We start from the raw sequence: 22,556 nt of genomic DNA, 5'->3' as shown, positions 1-22,556 counted from the left end.
TAATCAGTGTCCATACTTCTGAAGCAATTCAGTACTCATTCAGGACAGAAATAAACACGAACCACCGGGTCACACTGGCAATAGTGACACCAGACCATAGCAATTTCTTGTTTGAGAGCCAATTTCTTTTTGAGAGTCAAATGAATAGTCAATGTAGAAATTAAAAGGTACTTCAGCAGAAGCAGTTATTTCCTTCCTGACTAAACTGATAAAAATAGAAGAGTATTCACACTAAAATCCAGTGGAGATCTGAACAATATAGATGAACAAGCACCAAATCTCAGTAGTTTATCTGTGACTGGACCTCGAGGTTCAAAACTGGGCCCAGTACTTTCATTTCTATTTATTTATCAATGAGCTGCATGAAGGGGCAGATGCCTCCTCAGCATGTTCACTGGTGACACAAAGCTGGGAGGAGAGGCCAACACTAGGATACATCTCTGTAAATAAGCAATGGTCTAGGAACTGTCAAAGAAACACTAAAGAAATTCTGACAAACAGCCTCAAATATTGAAGAAAACATGACATAATAAGAAAATCCAAACCCATTTCTTTCATACTACATAAAACTGTTATATCTTTATTATATTGAGTATAAAACTGAAACCATCTAATTGCACATGGGAGTTTCAACTTTGTTTTTAACATTAATAGCTTGACTTTAAAAACCACTGAAAATTGATGTTTCATATCTGGAGAGCCTTAACGTGTGATATCTTAGCAAAAACATTTAAAAATCAGTGATTAAAGCATGCCAACTTGTAATCAAAAAACCACCAGGATTTTGTGGTAGAAAAAATTATAGCAAGTGACTTTTCCCCAGGTATTTCTTTTTTTAGTTTTGATGTCATTACATATCATTGTGTAAAACCATCCATATCTTTTAGAAAGAAAATTAACGAAACTAAAATTAAATGTAATTAATTAATCTGCAATGGCATTCTCAATTCAGTGCATCTTTAGCTTATATGGAAAATTAAAGACACTCACCAGTCAACTACTGTTTTTCCAAAGAGAATTATTTGGAAAGGAAACTATTTGGTACTATTGTCCCCATCAGCCTCAGAGAAATACTAAATGTTTAAAACATTCAAAAGATCATTTATCAAAATATTTTGATTAAATTTTGAGTGTTCTTCTTATGGTATCACATAGCATATCACAAAACAGTCACAAGGAGGATTAATTTTCCAGATGTCCCAAAATGCTTTATAAGAATATGCAAAATTATTATTCTTTTATGGGAGCAGAATGCACAATTTGCACTAAAAAAAATCTCAAGGCTAATTGTGAAAGCAACATTCGTTTTCATATCATAAAAAAGCATAAGCAAAATACCTAACTGATAAACTGAAATACATGAAGTATTCTACATCAAGATAAGTATATCCACTACCCAGTTACAAAGCAGATTAGTAAACTGAAACAAAGGCAGCAAAACTGGATAAGGTAAAAGTTGAGAATATATTAACTTCTCAGCAGTACCCTGAAACAGCACTTTAGCAATTACATTCTCAATGCAGTTTTTCAGAATGCTAGATTTCTTCTGTTTCTTAACTCTGATGCAATTCATTCTTCTGTTAATTAAAAAAAAACCTTGTACAGTCTAGAAAACTTCTGTAAGGAGAGAAATACAGAAGAGAATGATTACTGCTTACAATTTGACCTTCCCATCTGAATCATCCAGAGAACTAGACTTGAGCCCAAATCATTTAAAGTTAATACAACCCAGATATTAATGTCATGGGACATGGGTTAATTCTTGGCATTTCCTAAATTGTAAAATGAAAGCCTATACTTAGAAGTATTTTTTTCAGTTCCCAAAGTTCTACTGGACTTGGTTTAACTGTAATTGTTAAAAATTCAGTTTTCAAACTAGATTTCATATATATATATATATATATATATATATGCACGAATCAACCAACATGAGATGTGCCCTGCACTAGTAGCATCAGTCCATCAGGCTGGCACACATTTGGCATTAGCCCATTAGCCAGGAAAAACTCAGTTGCTATCAACCTGCTACAATTAGAGTACACTACTGATAATAAACTTAAAGTTTCTTTTTTTTTTCTCGTTACATACAAACAATCAAAATCTTTTATGCCTCTCAAGAATACATAGTAGCACAAAATAAACACTTCAATTTCTAGTATTCCACAAACCAGCTCATTCATACAAATGTATCAACTGGTTACTTCATAGAGACAATCAACAGTAACACGAGAACAATTTAGAAATAATTTAATGTTCTCTAAACTCTTGTGGTTCTCAGCACCCACCTCAAATGGTTGTCACCAACATCTGTGTCATTTGTTTTACTTCCATGTTAAAATCATGCTGAAATAACATGTACTAATATCTTAACAATAACACTTTTGACTAAGCCATGTATCTGATTGACACAGAATTTTATTGCTCAAGATTATTGCAAACATTTCACATCAAGGATTCCAAACTCAACAATCAACTAAAATACAAATTAATATGTTTTTCACCCATGCTGCAAAATAGTTTCCCACTTAAAACAAAGAACTGGAGAGTCTACACACTACACTTATCCCAACGTCTGCAGAGTCATCTCTGATTTCTGAATTTGTGTATCTCGGAAACAATTCTTCTAATTTTTACAACTCTAATGTATAAACTAGTAATAGGTTTTTGCAATAAGTAGGTGTAATAGGTAAAGAACTCTAACAGAAACAAGTAGATTCCCAGAAACTACAGTAGAAAACTGAGTAGCAGTTAAATTGGGCCACAGCATTAATAAATGCACAGCTAGCAGGCAAATACTGACATGAATTCAGACACAAACTTGTGGAAAAAATACTGAATAAAGGTGTTTTTTCAAGATGTAACTTAGGATTCCTAATATTAATGTAGGGCAACAGCACACCAAATGTAATTCATATAAACTACTTGCACCTGAAACAGTAAACTGTTTCCAGCCAGATGAATGTAATTAGATAAGAAATACCACCTTTTGTGTCATCTGGTACTAAATACAGCTTTATTAGAAATGTCTTTCAATATACTGTCCTTAAAGTCAAAAGATAGTGCTTAAATGTACAGTTTATGAGATTATCTAAAACATATTTACCATTGTTTCCACTGAAAAAAGTTAAAGCAATGACAGCTACTGAAAAGGGTTCCTCACATGGAAATACTGATTATGAAAGCCTTCTGAAATACTAACATGAAAGCCTTCAGGAATACCTCTACAGGTGCTGCAGATGTTTTATACCATGTTATAGAGATGATAAAAACACATTGTACAAAGTCCAGAAGAAAAGCGCACACATCAGAAAGCATGTTGTACCCCAGATGACCTTACAAATAACTTTGTGTAACTTGTACTTCTTCATTGTTAACTTGTCATCCTCTTTATTAATGTCTTTTCCTCATAAAATAGAAGTTAATAATAAGCAGAATACAGAAACTAATACTGCTGAAGCAACTGAATGAATTGCAACACCAAAGGAAAGAAAGATGATTAATAAAAATTACATAAGATAGTCTAAACAAACTAAAAATGGAGCAAGTAAATTGTTAGGAACTTCTAGCAAATTAACATCAGAAGAAACTGTTTTCAGAACAAAGACAAGCAGAATCTAATGGTAAAAAAAGAAAGCCATTCAAGATGTTAGGGTGTCATCTCCTGCTATAAACCTACTATAGATTAGCTTTAGTGGCAGAAACTATCGAAAGGCAAAGGATCCAACTGCAAGCAAAGCCTCACACCCCTTTACTACAGCAGGAATGCATAGATTTTTAGTTACATTTTTCAAGTGCTCTTATCAGCTTTCTGCAAAATTTAGTAATATTTCTAAAAATATTTCTTGCAATGAGGTTAAGCTACATACTGTGCCACTTTGAAATAATTTAAATGAACTGAAAATAAATGAAAAATCTGCAAAGTGCTCTTGAAGAAATGCTTTAAAATTCACCACCTTCCTTAAAAAACAAAAATCCCTTTGCACCACATGAAACATTGTTTTACACTGATTAAGAAAGGACAGGAAGATCATTATGAAAAGCTATTTCAATATTATGAAAAGCTATGGTTTTTACTACCACAGAGTCAGTGGTAACAGTCCTGAAAGGATAACAGGCAACATCCATGCAACTGTTAGATTAACTAGGGAGATACAGGAGCGTGTTCCTTTTCCCACAAACGAACACAAGTCAGCAAAAAATCAAACCTCTTTTCCAATGACATAATGAAGAAAAGCAGTCAGGAAAGCCACAAGATTCAGGTCTGACTTACAGTCTGATTATGCCTGCATGATTAGAAGTTGAAATGCTAAGTACAAAGTACTACAAATAGTCTATTGAGATCATAAGAAACATTTACACATAAGGTCTTAAAATTCACATTTCCCAGCATCCAGTATATATAAACTAACAGCAGTATTCCCACCTAATGTGTGCATAAAGGTCTGTAGAAGCACTCCTTCCAGAAATAAAACTCAAGGTTGAAATTTGAGTTTGGAGCACTGATATGGCTACCTCATTATTGTAAAAAGCATGAATCCTGGCCATTCAGCACAACCACCTTAAGACAATTACATGTTTTCTCAAAAATTGCAAGTGATTTTCTACAAATGATGTCAAAATGTATTCATTACACAGCCCACAATTACAGCCTTGAAGTATAAAGCGGACAGAACATGGAAAAACATTTCATCTAAGAATCACTAAGCTTAAATACCACCGGCATCTCATCTTTAAGACTACTTTAACTCTTTAAAGAAAATTATTTCAGTTCGACTACTGAGACTTCAGTGAAACTGAACGACAGCCCTGCAGAACCAAAATTATTGGAAGTCACTGGGGACTAAGATGCAAGCAGGAAGAGCAGGTAGGACACTGCCTAACCCTGGGTTTGTTTGCACCTACTGCAGTTTAATATACAGAGCCGATCCCTAGTTTTACAGAAGTCCAATTCCAGTCCACTAAGTGGATGTTTCTTCCAGTAAAAACTTCTTGTTGCACTCAGCTACTCTCACTTCACTGCATCTCTCTCAGGAACACAGAATAAAGCCGGAACTTGGGGAAATCCACTCGGATCTCTCAAGTGCTAGGCTAGCACAGGAGGAACTGCAACACTGTTCCTGGAAAGATGATCATTATTCTCCCTAGCACCAATACCAAAGTGAACGTGTTTCTTAAGAAGCTGTTTTGGAAAGAAGTTACCCTTGTTATGAAAGAGAGGTCTTGATATTAACAGGGTCTCAAACTTGGGGAGATAAGCTAAAAGATCTAGTTTATGTGATTGCAAAACGTCAGCAGAAATAACACAAAAGACCTCACAGCTTTCACAAAACAAAGCAGCAATCAAGATAAACCAAAACAAATAACCCACAACCCTGTCTCCTCAATCTCAACCTAAACACTTAATCAGACCACCACACCTCTTGCTGCAGGAGTAAATATTTGAGTATCATGCAGAGCCAGGGTACTTCACAAAACTTCTCAGCTTGCCTCAGGTGGTGACATTTCTAGTTAAGTTTCATGGAACTGTACAGTCTACATTCCCCTCACATTACTACAATGTAGAAAAATCCCAAACATTTGGATTTTCCTGATAAGTTACTATTTATTTGCAAGAAATTAATTTCTCCTCTTTAAACATGCCATCCTCTTAGACACGAAACCTAACCAGATATTCCAGTCTGGTTTTTACCATTTTATTACAACATACTAGAGAACTTTTCAAGACAAGGTCATCCTTTTCTTGCCCTCCTCCAAACAAATTTGTAACACCTCGACCATATTGCACAGATCTTGAATGTCATCATCTGTTGTTTAGACAATTCCCAGATAATAAAAACCACATTTACTGAGATCAAGCTTTTCATTAAATAAATTATAAATATTCTGAAAATCAAATTTTCACCATTCATAAATCCAAGTACATATCCTTGTTCTTCTAAGTCAGTTCATAGCAGTCAAACTCATTAAAAACATCCAGTAAATTAAATAACATCAGGAATTGTTGATGATTTAAATAACTGCATCAACTACAAGCTACAGGTAGAGCCGGTTTGCAAATATTCCCTTTCTCAAAAACAAACCAAGGCTTGGAAAATTTCCTGATAATACGGTATTTAGTCTCACACACATTAATGAGTTTCACTGATCCTGTGAGATCTTTGCTCATAAAATGAACAAGCACTGGTAAAATTAAATATGTAAATGAGTACCTGCATTATTAGGGTCCAAATAAAGCAGGTATTAGGGACATGAGGGAACCCACATTTGACTCTATAGAATAAAAATTGTTTTATCAGTCATCTTTAGTGGACCTTCAAACTGTTTTCCATTTACTAGTCACAAATTTGAAGTTGCTTTCCAGAGAAAATAAGATAAAACATTTCATTTAAAAGCATATAATGCACATCATATCTTTGCAGCTACTGCACTTTACTGATTTATTCCTTTTACACTAAAGTCTCAAATTTCAACCTTTCTTTCACCTGATTGACTTCTTTCCTGAATCTATAATCTATGTCCATCCTAAAACTTGTCAACATTTTCTCCTTTTTTTTTTTTAAATCAGTCTCTTTCTAGCCATTTCAATATCTGCAATCTTTAGGCATCCTCTACCCATCTCATTTCTCAACCACACCACATCCTGCACTGAGAGATTATCCTTTCACCCACATGTTTTTCACCCAGCACTATCTGGGTGCATTATCTCCATCACAACAAACATTAGCTTCTTAACCTCACTTTCAAGGGCACTGCTGGCTGATTCCCACTTATTACCTCATCATACCAAAGGATTATTGTTTGCTTCACTTGAGACACCAACACTCCCTGTACTTTTCAACAAGTATTTCCTGCATTCTCTTAGGTTGTTTGGGTGATCATCCCCGGCAAACATGACGAAGGTCTGCCCACTGCTACCCTCTGCTTGCAAGGCTCACCCAAAGGAACAGCTAGGGGGCTGCAGTTGAGCTCACCGCCCACTGTGCTGAACAATACTGGGGTTTGCACAGCTCTCATTTGGCACCACCACCGTGACCCAGCCCCTGCTGGAACTCAAAGTTAACTGGACTGAGGATGCTCTTTATACTGAGTTTGGGTAGAATGTGCACAACACAAGGACACTATGTGACTAACAGTACTAGGTCCTATGTAAATACAAACATAAAATACACTCCCATGATTGATTACAAATACCCTAAATATTCCTCTAATTGTGACTGGCATCACATAAATACAGGGGAAAAATGCAGGACAATTAGATGCCCTAACAGATAGCTGAAGAACACTTTATCCACTAATCATAAGGACTTTAAAGTGTTGGATATTATAAATATTACAATTCCCTCTTCCAGAGTATCCCCCTCTTGTAGACACAGCCAACTGCATTGGAGCACAGGTGTTGTCTGGGATTCACACACAATTTTTTTCCCACTCACTGCCACAAAAAAAAAACCCTGCTGCCCTAGACCAAATGCTTATTTGAAGATCTTATTAGAAAACTGAAACATTATTGACCTCCTCTGAAAGAAATGAGGCATCTGGGGTAAAGACAGAGAGTACAAGAAGCATACCCATATTCAAAGAAAACACTCTCCAATTACTCTACCAACCAGAACATGCAAAGTGAGGTTTTCACACTCACTCGAATTGGGCATCCATCATGAGAAAGAATCCAACAATCAAATGCTCTCTTTACAAAGGATTTACAATGCAGATGGAGACCCAAAAGGCACACTCATCTCCAACACCTGCACTCACATCTGGTTACCTCAAGTATGCCAAAAGTTAAGGCCGCCTAACTCTCCAGTGCAATTGCTGTCATATTTCAGAAGTTCTTTAGTACTTAAATGACTCCAAACTCAAATCCAGTGGATGTAATTTCTTTGTATGGTGCTGGAAAAGTATCTTTTATTTAATATGGAACTACAAAAAAGCATGTTGTACTATTTCTTGTGTACCAGCCAGGGAGAAGCAATTCACACAGCACTTGCCTTTGGAACAGACAATTGTGAGGATCCAAATCACAGCAATCACACCAGCTACTATGTAGTAAATTAACTCTATCCCCTCCTAAACCAGGATCAAAGTGCAGGGGTTACTTTCAACATTTTAAAACACTGTATTACTGTGCCTTACACATAAAAAATGTTAAAATATTCTACAAATATTGCTATGATGTTAATTGATTAAAATAAACAAAATATAATCCAATTTTACAACCCAACTAACAGGGACAAAAAGTTTATTTGCCCAAGATGACACAAGAGTTCCACGTTAAAGCTCAAGAAAGATTCAGGTCTTGCAATATTAGCTTTTTAGCTCACATTAAGACTGCATTTCTCCTTCAAAAAATGCAAACAGTAATAAAACTACAGGGAAATGTACAAAGCACGATGCCAGAAAAAAGTTTAATCAGTCTAATGCCCTGTTCATTGCACTGACAAAGCAGAAGCTGAGTTCTGAATAAAATTAAAAAAAAAAATTCAAAGAAAAGGTATTCATGAGTCTTACATGTAACTATTGCAAATTTCCATACAGTAGAAATTTTCAGAAAATTCAGTACACTTACAATTCAGCCCTTTTCTGTTCTAGTCACCTAGCATAAAATGTAATATTCCTTCCACTCTCCTCTTGGACTAGAACTTTTAGCTGAAAAAAACTCCAGCAACACAGAAACTTATTGCAGATAATTCCATAAACAAAGTCAGTGCAGAGGGTCTGCATTTTAATGAAAACCAGAAGGCTTTTATTAGTATACTAATTTTTTTTCCTTCTTTTCCCATCCAGCTGAAGCACTGACATGCATCTGAAGACAAACCTCTAAACCTTCTGCCAAGAGAGCACTGGGACTGGGGTACGTAAACTCACTAGGGGCAAAATGAAACAATCTGACTGGAATTTCAGCTTTCACTGAACAGTTTGTTCACCATTACAAGGAAAAAGCTGAACAGATCTGGACTTCAGGGAATTCTTTACCAAAAAGAACTCAAGTTCTTTAAAAAGTATGCACACGTGTTGCATGAAAAACGAACATTTAATCTGAATTGTGTCAAATAACTTCCCCTCCAGAAAAAAAAATAAAACACCCTATGTTTCTCAATTACTAGCTTTATCAAGAACACTAAAAAGTGCTCTGCAAATGTAAGGACTGAAGTATTTAAAGATATTGTATTAACAAATCAAGGTCTCACCCAGATCAATCCAGTGTAAGAACTAATTTAAATACAACACTAATTAACTTTTAGATATCAAACTTACTTCAGTATGTCTACAGCATCAGTGATTACACAAGCCATAACATCAAACCTTCTGTCTCTCACATTTACCTGCAAACAGCTGAAAGCACCAATCATACCTACTGGAGCAACCCTCAGCTCATGAGCACATTGCCAACAGACTTTTATCTTCCTATGATTTTTTCCATCACAAATTCTGAGAGATTTGCCATTCCAGAGATCATTATTTTAACAGATACACATTTTAAAGAAATCCTCAGCTTGGCTGAGATAAAGATCTTGCAATCTCCTTTTTACTATTCTCACTCAGGAAATCAAACGAGAGCTGCAGCTTTTAAAATCTTGATAAAGGCAACTGTCAGATTTTGTACTACCAACAAGGATACTGCATACATCTTTTACAAGACAGCAATATTTTTCCAGGGTTCAGAATTTCCAGAGTAGTAAAGTCCTATGTATGTTTGTACAAGCTTCACTGAAAAGCATATACACTTCCAAATACGTAAACAAGTGGGGCTATAAATAAAAACACATGCCTTTTTAATAGATACCAGATGATAAACCTTTCAAAACTCAAAAAAACCCACTCTCTAAACAGACAGTCAAAGACACACGTATGCATTCTTAAATTATGTTCAACACCGAATCCAAACTGATAGAGTCTCATGACATTGACACACCCCTTCCTGGAAAAAACAGTAAAAAGGTCAGATGTTTATGAACCAGACAATTGCTGGAAAAATATGGACAAACATTTCCAACTAAAACTCAGCACAATTGTTTTCACACCAAAGCCAAAAGTAACTACACTTTCAATAACCAAGTATTTGATCCTTACATAACTTTCTAGTTGGAAATCTCAGGTCTTCCCAAGGCTGAGGTAAGCCACACAACACGGCTTGTGAAAGACTGGAACCTCCCAGCAATCAGGCATTTTATCCAGCATGTCACCCAAGACAGGGGAAAAGTGTAAGCATCCCATGCATCTGGAAAACACTGTAATCTTATACTTCAGCCACAAGACACATTCCTTGCACACATTTGCAGACCACAGCAGCAAGAGTACCCACTGAAGAGACAACCTATACGGAGTGCTGTTTGCAATCTCTGGGTTAAGTTGATGGAGAAATCTAGGGACAAAAAAAAAATCTACGTTCCATCTCTCAAATGTCCCCCTGTTAAACAGAGTATTGCCTCTAACAGAGTATGTGTTAGCACACTGGAAAGTAAGCTTACAAAATATTAAGATTTAAAAGCACTAAGAACTTCCATATGGGATATGGCTTGATATTTAGAATTATTTACAGTGGTTTTTTAATCTGTTTTAACAATGCTATTAACTACATAACCACATCCACATTAACAGTCAAGAAAAGTTTCTCAGTTTCAAGAGAAAAATCTTTTTTTGGTTTGAAAAAAAACTTCTATTTAGCTAAAAATAAATCTAATCTAGTGAACAAAAATACAATAAATTACTACAACAGAAGTACGCTACATAATAGTTAGCTACTTTTTAAAGTTAACTCTTTCATATTTACATTCTGTGAATGTTTTCCATATATAATTACACTTGACAACTTTTAAGATTAAGCAACATCACCACATGATTTATCTGCTACAAAAAAACCCTAAGATTTTAAAGCAAGAAGGAAACAATGTCTGAAAGCAGGACGGAAAGCATAAGAAAATTTTTAACAGCTTTTGAAAAACTACTGACGCAACCAAGTTATTTAATATTTTTAATAATAGAACTTGGGTTTATGCACAGAATGAATTTTGTTTAAGGAAAGATTAAAAAGAGCACATCACCAAATATACTTTGATCTTTCTTTGGTCCAACATAACTAATTTCTAAAATACTACTCTAGAGTGCCAGTGGTTTCTTAATTATAAAAGATGGTGTGCTTCTGGCCCCAAGGAGCTCACAACAATAGTATCATTAAATCTTCTATAGCCACTTCTTTTTAATCATGAAATCTCAGCACAAAAAGCCCTCAGCAAAATTTCTGTTTTAAATATTTATCAAGAGGTGAGAAACAGATGGCTAGACTGGTTCTACAGACTGAAAATGTTCTGACATGGTATTCAAACTCTTTTTCTGCCAACTGCTATTAAGGAGTTCACAGGGGCTGGAACAACAGAACGTGCATCCAAAGTTAAAAAATATCCTTCCTGGTTGTTGTTTTTTTGGTTTTTTTTAAGAGACAGCACAAACTCTTTAATTCATTTCCAAAGAAGCCACTTCAGAGTGCCAATCACACTGTCTCCTCTCATTACACCAAGAACTTCATTATCAGCTACACTCTAGTCTCCAAAGCTTAGCAAGCCTTTAAAATCAAAGCAAATGCATTACATATTCAATTTAACAGCACAGTAACCCAAGATGGCAATAACCAGATGTATTTTTTAAATATTCTATGTTAATGCTATTTGTACACTTCACACCCACCACAAAAAGAACTCCAGATGTACAGAAACATACACACTGAACAGATGCTCATGCTGAGAAGATTCTTAAACATATCATAATCTATCATTTTTTATTTCCAAATATTTAAAGTTACTAAACCCCACCCAAATTTTAGTCCCATCTAGCTATTCTTGCCTTGGATATTGCAGCACAGTGTGATAGAAAGAGAGACAAACTCCAAAAAGTTAATTCTGAAAAGTATCTGTATCTAAATAAACAGCAGCAATTTTCTATTATGAATGAAGTGCAGCAATGCTACTTTGTGATTACGTGCCACCTTTCTTCAGATGATCACTGCTTTACAAATGTTATCTATGAAGAAATTATATATCAGAGATAGGAAAATTTGGCACCTAATATTAAAATATATTTCAAGTGAATTAGAGAAGACTTGCTCTCTACTCTGTTCTAACCCTTAAGAGAATATTATGCAAAGCAGTTCACCAAAGTATCTTGGGTCCCGTGTGGTAATACCATAAGGAACGTGCTAGAGAGCGACTACAAAGATACACACACCGATGAGAATAAAATTATTTGTTGAATACTGCTTTCAAAGCATAATCAAAATTTTCTATTGCAGTAAGAAAGCAGAAAAGGAGAGCATATTTCCCACAGCACAGAAAATGTTATGGAATGAAACAGTTCTAATCGCAGGATGGCTTACATGATTTGACATTCATTTTGTTATTATTAATTTACATTATTTCATACAAAAGAAACACAACAAAAAGCATGCTTTTTGGCCAAGACACACTGAAAAGCACCACATGCTTTAATAAATCTAATCCAGACATACACATTTGGTACAATGCACACTCATTTCAGAGAATGGTGGTGTACTCATAAAGAAAAAAAAACAGCTATCTAATTTAAAGAATTAGAAAATACTGGCCAAACAAAGAAAAACCTTCCTTTGTCCTATCCCTGATGTAACCATTTAAATAGCATATGTATCATTTCAATAACAGAATTGCTACATTTAATAATTAACACATAAATATCAGACACGAGTTGCTTTCCTTATCCCCTAAGTTTTCTTCTGGCTCCTTATTTGTTTCTATATCCATTTACGATCAGTTTTTTCCTGTATCCAAAATGTACAGTTTATTACTGTATCCAAAATAGCATACAGTATAAAACTCCAAAACAATTTTAAAAAATCCTAGAACTGTGAATCAGCATAAAATACCAAAAAACAGCATGAAGAGATACAACTTCAGAAGGCAGAGCTAAGGAGATATTTAAAAAGCCTGTTACAGAATCATCAAATTTGCTTCAATGAATTAGCAAAGCACATATATGTAAGTGTAAATGTTTTTAAAAATCATTATCTAGATACCAGACTTAACCCTTTATGAGCTGAAAGCACTAATGAAGGAGAGCTTTAGGCCCAATGAGGTGTCCAGAAAACCTGAGCAGAAGAGGTTTTCTTTTCTCTGCAGCTGGGGACTGAACACCTCGTGCCCTGCTGCCATCAGCAAACACAGAGCAGCTCAGGCTGCCTTCTGAAGCTCCACTAATGCTCATAACAGGGAATGATGGAGAAATTGATACACCAGAACACAAATACCTCTGAGAATTTATTTTTATCTTGTTCAGAGCTCTGTCTCTGAAGAGTCACAATACTGTTTTTCCTTGTGTTTTTAACCTAGATTTAAGATAATTCTTAATGAATCTGATTTTGTACCAGATCTCCAAAAAGTAATCTTTACTTGCCCAGCACAAGTTGTTACAACAATTAAAGTTTTATACTTTTTTCAGTAAGTCAAGCACTGAATATTCTTCCAGCTAAGAAACTGGTTTGATTCATAACACAGTAGATTTTTTAAAGTATTAATAAATTCAATTTTAAAATAATTTAAAGGTACCCTGTAATACAAAAACTTGCACTGTCAAAGTCTAGCTACATAGTTACAAACAGACCATTTTATGCAGGAAGCTACCTCAGTGTAGAGTTGCAGGTCATCTTCAGGTATCAAGCAAAAAATATGCTAAATTTTGCTAAAATAAAAGTAAAACTTTTAGCTTAAAATTCTGACATTATTTTTTCCAACTAATGCATAAGAATTAGTGACTTAGGAATGAAAAGAAATATAATAGGTCAAAATAAATTCAGCTAGTTTCACAACACTGTGAGTTAAATGCCTATCATTAAAAGGAAGTCTGAGGTCAAAATCCATCTTTTTGAATATGTTTCTTAAATGCAGGACAAGTTTCACACAAAACTGACCACAAGATAGAGTATAAAACCTTCAACTGCCATTTACAAGCTGAACAACAACAACAGCAACAACAAAAAAAAAACAATTAAGAGGCTACAAAAATGAGCAGATATGAGTAAGCTAAAACTGTTTTCTAAAGCAATACATATTTGAGTGCTTACAGTCAGTGCTCACCCAAATGCCAACCCCACTCCTCTCAAGTGACACACACACCCCTCACCTGAAATTCATACAGGCATGAGCTGCACACACACTCTTGTGTGGCCAATAGAAATCACAGCTTTTACTTACTCCTCACTACCAATGTCACAAGAGTTTTAGACTTCAGGCCAGCTACAGGAGCGTCATCAGTAGTTAAAAACCGTATTTTGTCTGAATTCTCATAGTGCCTACAAATCCTAGTAAAGTACAAGGTATTATGCAAAACACTAAAGTAACCCCTGAGTACCTTTAAATCAGGCTTCTCCACGTAGTACACGTGACGCTATTACCTCTTCATTTTGCATAATCAGAGATAACTTAATTCAGGTGGCTTCAGGAGCTCCGCGGGCCTCCCAGTCCCCGCGCCCCACCCAGCCACTCCGCCCGCAGCGCCACGGCTGCCCCGGCTCCTCGGGCAACCACTCGTCTCGGTGTGGAGCAGATCTTTGCTCCTCTAGAGACTGGTGGCCCTGCACTACAAAGCACTGATAAAGGTATTTAAGTCAACGCTAAAAAAAAAAAAAACAACAAAAAAACCAAAAAAATCCCAAAAAAACCCCACCACAAACAAACAAAAAAACCCCTGTAGTGCTAGGTACAGATTAAGAGTTCCTGGACCAGACTTCAAACTGCAACGTTTAGCTTTCTGTAATTTTTTTTCCTTAGCACAGAAGTCTCTGCTTGACAGTCTTTAAAAGCAAATAAATGCAGGGCAGGCGGCATTTAAAGTGGGGACGTTAAACACTCCTTGGTACTATTCTTTTTTATGCCTAAGCATTCCCACGATCAGCGTTAGCTCCAGCAGCAGGAAACCTAGCAGGGGAGATAGAACACCCCGCCACTGCGAGCAGACATCGCCGTGCCTCGCTCCGGCACTCTGCCGTCCTGGGCACGGCCAAAGAGCCTTCGGAGGGAAGAGGGGAGCTTTAAGAAAATACCTAATGCGAGACAGAAACTGCCGGTCTCGTTGCTGCCAAGTCTTCGTATTTAAAACAAACACAATGCAGGGTTACCCAATATTCTGCGGTACTTTCAGAGACAAAGCTATACAGTAACTGCGTCTAGTTAGGGCCGGCAGCTGAAAACGCTTTGCTGCTCTGAGCAGCCCGGCGCTTTTCGGGGGAGCAGCAGTTCTGCCGCCGCCCCGAGGCTGCCCGGTGCGGGCCGCTGCCCGAGCCGCGCCGGGACCCCGCCCCGAGCCGTGCCGGGAGCGCGGTGAGGGCCGCGCCGGCGGGCCCCGAGCGCGGCGCTCCCCGGCCGCACACAAAGCGCCCGTCCCGCCGTGACCGCGCCGGGCGGGCGGAGGGCGAGGGGCCGCTCCGGGGAGCGCCATGGCCGCGCAGGCGGCGCGCGCGCGCCGCACCCCGGACGCGGCGCTCCCGCCCCGCCGCGGCCCCCGGCCCAGTGCCGCCGCCCTCCGCCAGCGCCGGACCCCCGCCCCGCCCCAGCCCCTGCCCCTGTCCGCCGCCCCTGCGCCGAACAAAGCACAGCGCCTCGGCTCCAGCCGCTCCGCGCCTCCCCGGGGCAGCCGCCCGAGCAGACAAGGGAAGGCGGCGAATCTCAGACACAATGAGACGCGAGCCGGGACTCACCCACAGCTCCGTGCCCCAGCTCATGGCGGCTCCGCGGGCAGCGCCGGCTCCGGCAGAGGCGGGGATGAGGCGTCGGGAGGCGTCCGGAGAACGGGGTCCCCTCAGGCAGCGCCGGTGCCCTCGGTCACTGGGGAGAGGCGGCGGCAGCGAAGAACGACGTCGCTCCCAGCTCCAGCTCCGCCTGGCTCGGGAGGGGGAGCCGCGGAGGAGACTGGGAGAGGGGCGGGTCCGGCTGGAGCGGCGGGGCCGGGACGGGAGCGGCCGGCGGTGCTCCGGAGCCCCGAGCGGCCGCGGGGCGAAGGTGTCTCGCCCGGAGCGAGTTACTCATTAACGAGGCGACGGCGAGGCCCTGGGGCTCCGTGTCCCGGCCGGCTGCGAGGCCTCCCCGCCTCCCCAAAGCGCTGAGTCACGGCCGGCAGCGGCCGGGTCCCGGCTCGCCCCCTCCTCACCGGGCACCGCGCCGACCCACAGACGTAAACAACGATTTTTGTAATGTTTACATCACAGCTCTATATGTAAATCACAAATTGAGATGGTAGGAAAGGTGAGGTAGGCAGCTGAGGGGAAATAAAGCTCATTTTTTGTAGAGTACTTGGATTAATCATATTGACTGTAATATGGAGTTTCCTCAGCAACTAGAAAAGGGCAGGTGTTAAATCCTTGTCAAAGATTGTTTTCCACCAGTGTTACAAAGCTACTAGTAGAAAGCAAATGTTTTGAAAGCCACCTGAATTAAATTCCCCTCTGAGAGCATGAATTTTTTAATTTTCCTCTCTCTTTTTGCTTTGAAATAATTTTTACAAGGTGGGATGAAAACCCAATGTAATAATAAAATAATAAGTACTGCTAAGTCTCTATATCATGAAACAAAAATTACTTAAATCCAATCACTTTTTGATTCCTAAGTCACTTTTCAGGTAATGTGCCTTTGCATCACAATTTAGGTTTAGTTCTATTCTTCGGTCATGAACCCTCCACATTTTGGATTCTGAAGATGAGATTCCACATGTGGGCACAGACAGTTGAAGTCTGGCACATTAACTAGTTGGTAGACTGTATTAATTACTGAAAATATTCAGCAAGAAGAACATACATTGAGGATTTGGGTAATGAAGCAGAAATATTTATTAATAATTTCCATTGTTTACTTATATGTTTAAGTTCACTCAACTTACATGGCTTTCAGAATTGGCATAAAACAATGTCCATTAAATGCTAGAAAGATCAATCAGCCTTTTGCTTAGCTACCAGCTTGTCCCATATCTTTATACAATTCTTTAAAAAAATATAATCAGATAATATAATGAAATAGCACGTGTTCAAAACACAATTAAGTAAAAATTAAAAGAATCTGTACATTTTATATGCTTTCAATGTGTCATTTGTAAATTAATACCTATCATTTTTTAATTATATAATAATTTTTGAAAGAGGCATTCTGACATGTTTTAATCACACTGTAATCAATACTGCACTGTATCCCAACCAAGATTCATAAATGCATGCAACAATTTGGGCAGCATTGGTCTTGGATGCCTGATATGGCACTTTTTTTTTAAAAAGGGACACTTTGAGAAACAAATGTACACTGAACCTTTAGCAGACACTAGAGGCAAGAGTCTTGATGTGAATTTAAATTTGTTGGCAGGATTTTTTACTTCCCTGATTATTTCAGAAAAATTTAGATTTGCAATTGTTTCAGTTTAGACAACTAAAAATGAACCCTAGAAAAACAACTTTTGAGCGAAAATTTTCAACTTTAGAAGCCCCAATAAAGTATGGGAAATTAATCTATTGGAAAATTGATCTTAAGTTTTAAATCTATGGAATCAGAGGCTCTGGAAATCAGGCACTTAATTGGCACTCAAATTTAAGTACTGGCTTTTCATTGCATTACATATACATCAATAGAGTTTCAAAGCATTATATAAATTATTTATATTTATGGTTGGTTGATTGATACATGATTGATACTTCATTCACTTTAATTTAAGAATTAACTAATTACTCCTATTTCTGCAAATAGGAGTAAATAGTTAGAATTTGTTTTCTATTTAGAGCAATGTACCAAAATCATATGTTTTCTGGTGATTTATAGACATTTTAGGAGAAAGAAACTGCAGCCTGTATAATGGGTACATTAATACAATATTTAGCTACTCAGTAATGCTTAAAAAGCCTAATTTTAGCAATGAGAAGTTTTCCCAGGACAAACAGGATTCTTTCTTTCCAGGCAGCTCTATCTGAAAACAACTTTACAAACCCAAAGGTAAAGCAAGCATCAGGGGCTGCAGGATGTTCCAGAGATTCTGAGTAACTTCACAACCTCCAGAACTGATTGAGAGGCTGCTCTGAAATACTCTAAAATAGGACAGGTGTTAGCACAGCAGCTCTGGGCTGTACCTGCCTTTTAAGAGCACATGTCCATGATAAAGAGGAGCAGTCAAGATATTCCTGAGCAGGCTTTGAACAAGCTAGCACCAGAACAGGAGACTGTCACTGCACCAGAGCACTGCTGCAGTCTGGCTAATTATTCATCTTTGGTGGTTAACAGTTAGACTTGGGAAGTCAGGCTGATTAGAAACTGTACACAGAAACATACTGTTTCTGGGACCCAACCTAGTGTTTCTGCAGGGATTGTGATTCTCATTTTGTAGAGAATTAGTACAAAATCTGCCTCAAAGGATGAAAAAGATTCCAAAAAGTGAAGTCCAAAGCCTATTTCTTCCCAACATATTTCGGTGGTTTTATTAGTGTTTAACTATAGGCACAACTATTTTCAAGATTGCTCCATGATTTCTAGTTTGCTTTTAACTCATACTTCTTCCAAAAACAGAAGCACATATATGTATCAGGTACATACACAGAGATGTGCACTTTATCCTTACTTACCTAAAAGTCAATCAGTAAAGATTATAGATCACAATAAACTACACAGGTAATGAAGTTAAGAGACAAAAAGCATTTAGACAAATTATTGCAAGATTTGGCATTCATGAACAGTATATTAAGACCATGTGACTGAAACAATTTTTAATTCGTTGAAAATAAAGAAGTCTTAGCAGCATAATACTTACCACTTCAGCTTAGTGAGAAATCTCACATCAGTCACTGTTACCCCCTTTTCCTGCTTAAGCACACTCTTGCTCTTGCTTTAGGAGATTCCCATATAAATCCTGAGCTCTCCTCCAGTTTAGCAGTTGAGGATGTGAAATGAGCAAGCTGTAAGACAAGGGGAAGAGTCTACTACATCTCTGTGGGATATTACCGGAAATGGTAAAATTTATCGCCTAGAATTGTGACATTGTTTCCATTATCAGGGAATGCAACTCACCCTAAGCCTAGAAATAATTAAACAAATATTACCCTAAAGATTTTTGTTCTTCTAGTCACATCCTTAAAATCATCATTTGGAGGAGAGGATGCAACCAAAGGGACTCAAGAACATATTAAAGACATATTCAAGTAACGTTACATGTAGCAAAGGCTTCATGATAGATTGCATAGTTCTAGAATCCTTGTAAACCACTAGCTTCTTCTGGCAGATGATGACAACTTAGTTTTAGCTTAGAAAATTGACTTTTATATTTAGATGTTTCCCCCGACATTGACTCATTAATGCAGGCTTTAAAAGAAAACTGCCCAATTCTGCATTTGGACCGAATCCACAAAATTCTAATTGTTACAGTAGTTGTGTATTTTGTTAATTCTGTCCACTTTTTAACATAATCTACTTGAGTTTCCAAGTGTACCTAAGGATATTATCTTGGCAGAAAAACAATCTGAATCATTAATTTGGAGTGGCAGAAAAGCTGTCTGGCACTCCCTGTGGGCGCACTTTCTACAGACAGAAGCAGCTTAGCTTTCCATGGCCACAAAACTCAGCAGGACCAAACAAATTACTTCCAAATATCTCTGTCTCAGTGTGAGGCACCATTAATCCTTTTCTCTGCTAGCCAGCAGTCTCTTTGACATATTAAAATTGGATTTTTACTCCACAAAAAATAAGAAGGGTTGGAAAAACCATATTATCTCTTTCTGCTTCAAAACAAAAAGAATTTAGCTCCCTTCTTCCTTTACACATGTATTTCCCCCATCACCAGCACTCTAAGTGCTCATATTTTAAAAAATATTGATGTTCATAACACTTCCATGTGGTGAGTGGGTAATCATTACTTCACAGCTCAGGAAATACTTTGAGACAAAAGAATAGGTGTCCTGACACTTCAGCTTGTGCCCAGCTCCCTGCAGACTTCCTGTGCTTCCCAGAGGCTGGTTAACCATAACCAGCAGAATGCAAAATGTTGGGAGCTCAGCATCTGCCTAGAGACTTACTGCCACTCAGTTCCCATTTCAACTATTAGGCAAAATAAACTTATGGTTTTACTCTGAGTACTGATTTGCTTTTTATTTACAGTAGAAAATTACCAGGACACTATATTAGTTAGACCACATTAGTTAGACCTTCTGCTTCAAGGCAGAAGGAAATTTTCATCTATTAGTGCAAACTCAGCCACTGCTTGGAATGCCCTAATTCTAATTTTTCTCCTATCTCTGAATTTTTGTGGGAAGAACTGTACCCCTCCATCTTTTCCCATCCAGTTCCTGTACTGAAATGAATTTTACATGGCAAAGAAAGGCTTGTTTCTTTCTTTTCCCTTTCATCTCAGCAAACAGAAATACATCAACAGTGACTGGATAACAGAACTGAAAGGACACTACAAACACCAGCTATAAATAGGAGGAAAAATGAGAACTTCCATCTGCTTTTACAAAACATCCTGTGCTCACTTTTTTTTGCCTGCACTATAACCAAGACCACATATTTCCTTGCCATATGCAGCAGAGAAAACGTGTTGTCAATCAGCATCAACTAGCAATATTATAAGTACAAACAGTCTTATTTCACAGCCATTTATTTTTTTCCCAGTGAAACAAGAGTATCACATGATAATTCAGCATTTCCTCATGATAATATAAACTGCATCCCAACCCAGAGGCCGGACAAAGTATCAGGGAACACACAAAAATCATTACTTTAAAATATGATTTTCAACTCTCTAATGCTTTAATTGCCTGCTTGAATGCTATCAATCCATTTGCTTCCACTGTACATCCCTTCAGAATTATATCAAAACATAACCATCAATGGCTTTGCTACCTTAATTTCTGTTACCTCCAGTTCATCTAACCCATGTCTTCTCCATTCTCCCACCAACCCCTTCCACGCACGTTACTTTAAAGTAAAAGAACACCAAGCTGTATTTAATGTGCAGAGTTAAGTATGGCCACGGCGAATTCTGTATTCAATTTTTTTAATTACCATATTATCTACAGGCATAAAGATTATAGCTCTTAGATAATAACCAAAAACTTGAACAGTCACTGCTCTCAGCATCAATAGCAGCTTTCAAGCAGAATGTATGGATTGACATACATATCAATAATCAAAGATGGAGACTGTCATGGTACTTATTGAAGTTGTAGAAAAATGAATAGCGGATGAATGTGTAGCAAAGGATCAGCACCACCTATTTTAAGACTTGTTAAGCAATATTTTACTATCATCTGACTTTGAATTACAATCAGAAACAAATGAATGTGCACTTGTGCAAAATCTGCCTTACGCTTGGCATCCTAGGTTACTGTTTAATCTCCCCAGCGAGTTTTAATTTCGAACGCATTATGAGCACAGAGCGCTGGGGCAGTTTGGGCACTCCCAGCACAAAGCCATGTTGTGGGCTCGACAGCCGCCTGCCGGCAGCGCCAGCCCCGGCAGCGGCACGGCCACAGCACCGCCTGCCGCTGCTGCTGCCGGTCCCGCTGAACGCCTGCGAGTCACATTCATGGGAAACCGAGAGCGCCAACCACCCCTTGATTGTCCTACCTTCCATGCAACTGCAGGTGGTCACTTCTCTCCCTTAAAGGATTTCATTTCTGTGGCCGGGGGCTTAATTTCACGTGTACTTCCCTTTATTTTATGTCTGGGGTGGTTCCTCCTTCTTTCATGAGTTGATGTCCATTGCATAATACCAAATTTAATTGATACATGGAAAAAATTCCAAAGGATTGCAATCTGTAGGGAAACTCAAAAGTTATTCACATGTCAAAGAAAACTCTTTCTTTACCACTATTAATCACATTAAAAGAATAGGAATCAGGAAATAAATCAACAATGGGAATGAGAACAGAATAGATATCCCACTAAGCATCTAAGTCTTTACATTTCTATCTCTCCATATCACTTTAGTAAACATAGCTACAACTCAGTTGATCATTTTTATTTATTCCAAGCGAGATTCTGATCAGAGACTGTGAGAATTTTCAAATAATCACAGAGGAACAAAACCAAAAATAAATCCCTTAACAATGAAAGAATTTTGATTTTGTGACATTACACTTTTGAAACTCTATTTAACAGAATTCCAAGTCCAATGCTTGCTCTTTGGATTTCAAAGGCAGATCAAATCCAACAGCCAATTGCATCCTAGTAAGAGACTTTTCCCCCACAACTCTTTGTACATTTTTCCCTTTAAGACAAGGTTACATGAAAGGGAAGAATATACACAACTTATTGAGACTGTTCTTTTCCCTCCCTAACACACTCATCTTCTAGTAGCCAAGGTTTTTCTCTTTGGATTTACCACTGTCTTGGTAAAGCCAGAACTCTCCTTATGTTCAGATCTCCTCAGCTGATAAATCTCCAATAATTAAATACACAGAACATAAGGGTTGAGTTGTGCTGCTTTGTGTCCTTAATACCTAATCCACATAAAGAAGTTATCCTGTCACTATTTCCTATGTCCTTTTTTCACATTAAAAAATGCACTATTTTCAG

At 37.9% G+C, this 22,556-nt stretch overlaps 1 protein-coding gene across 3 annotated transcripts in view; it reads right to left on the bottom strand.

Moving 5' to 3' along the window:
• FNBP1L (formin binding protein 1 like) overlaps positions 1-16,043 on the bottom strand; it is a 53,586-nt gene extending 37,543 nt beyond the window's left edge. Inside the window, exon 1 of one of the 3 annotated variants that reach the window (XM_084211473.1) lies at positions 15,719-16,043. In XM_084211473.1, coding sequence (XP_084067599.1) covers positions 15,719-15,742 — 24 coding nt within the window. In that variant the 5' untranslated portion in view covers positions 15,743-16,043. The remainder of the gene's footprint in view (positions 1-15,718) is intronic. The other 2 variants (XM_084211471.1, XM_084211472.1) reach the window with 2 other exon arrangements.
• Between the last annotated feature and the right edge of the window lie 6,513 nt (positions 16,044-22,556).

The sequence above is a fragment of the Fringilla coelebs genome (genome assembly GCF_963513975.1).
Source record: "Fringilla coelebs genome assembly, chromosome: 9".
NCBI lineage: Eukaryota > Metazoa > Chordata > Aves > Passeriformes > Fringillidae > Fringilla > Fringilla coelebs.
This window is presented reverse-complemented; position numbering and strand designations above follow the sequence as displayed.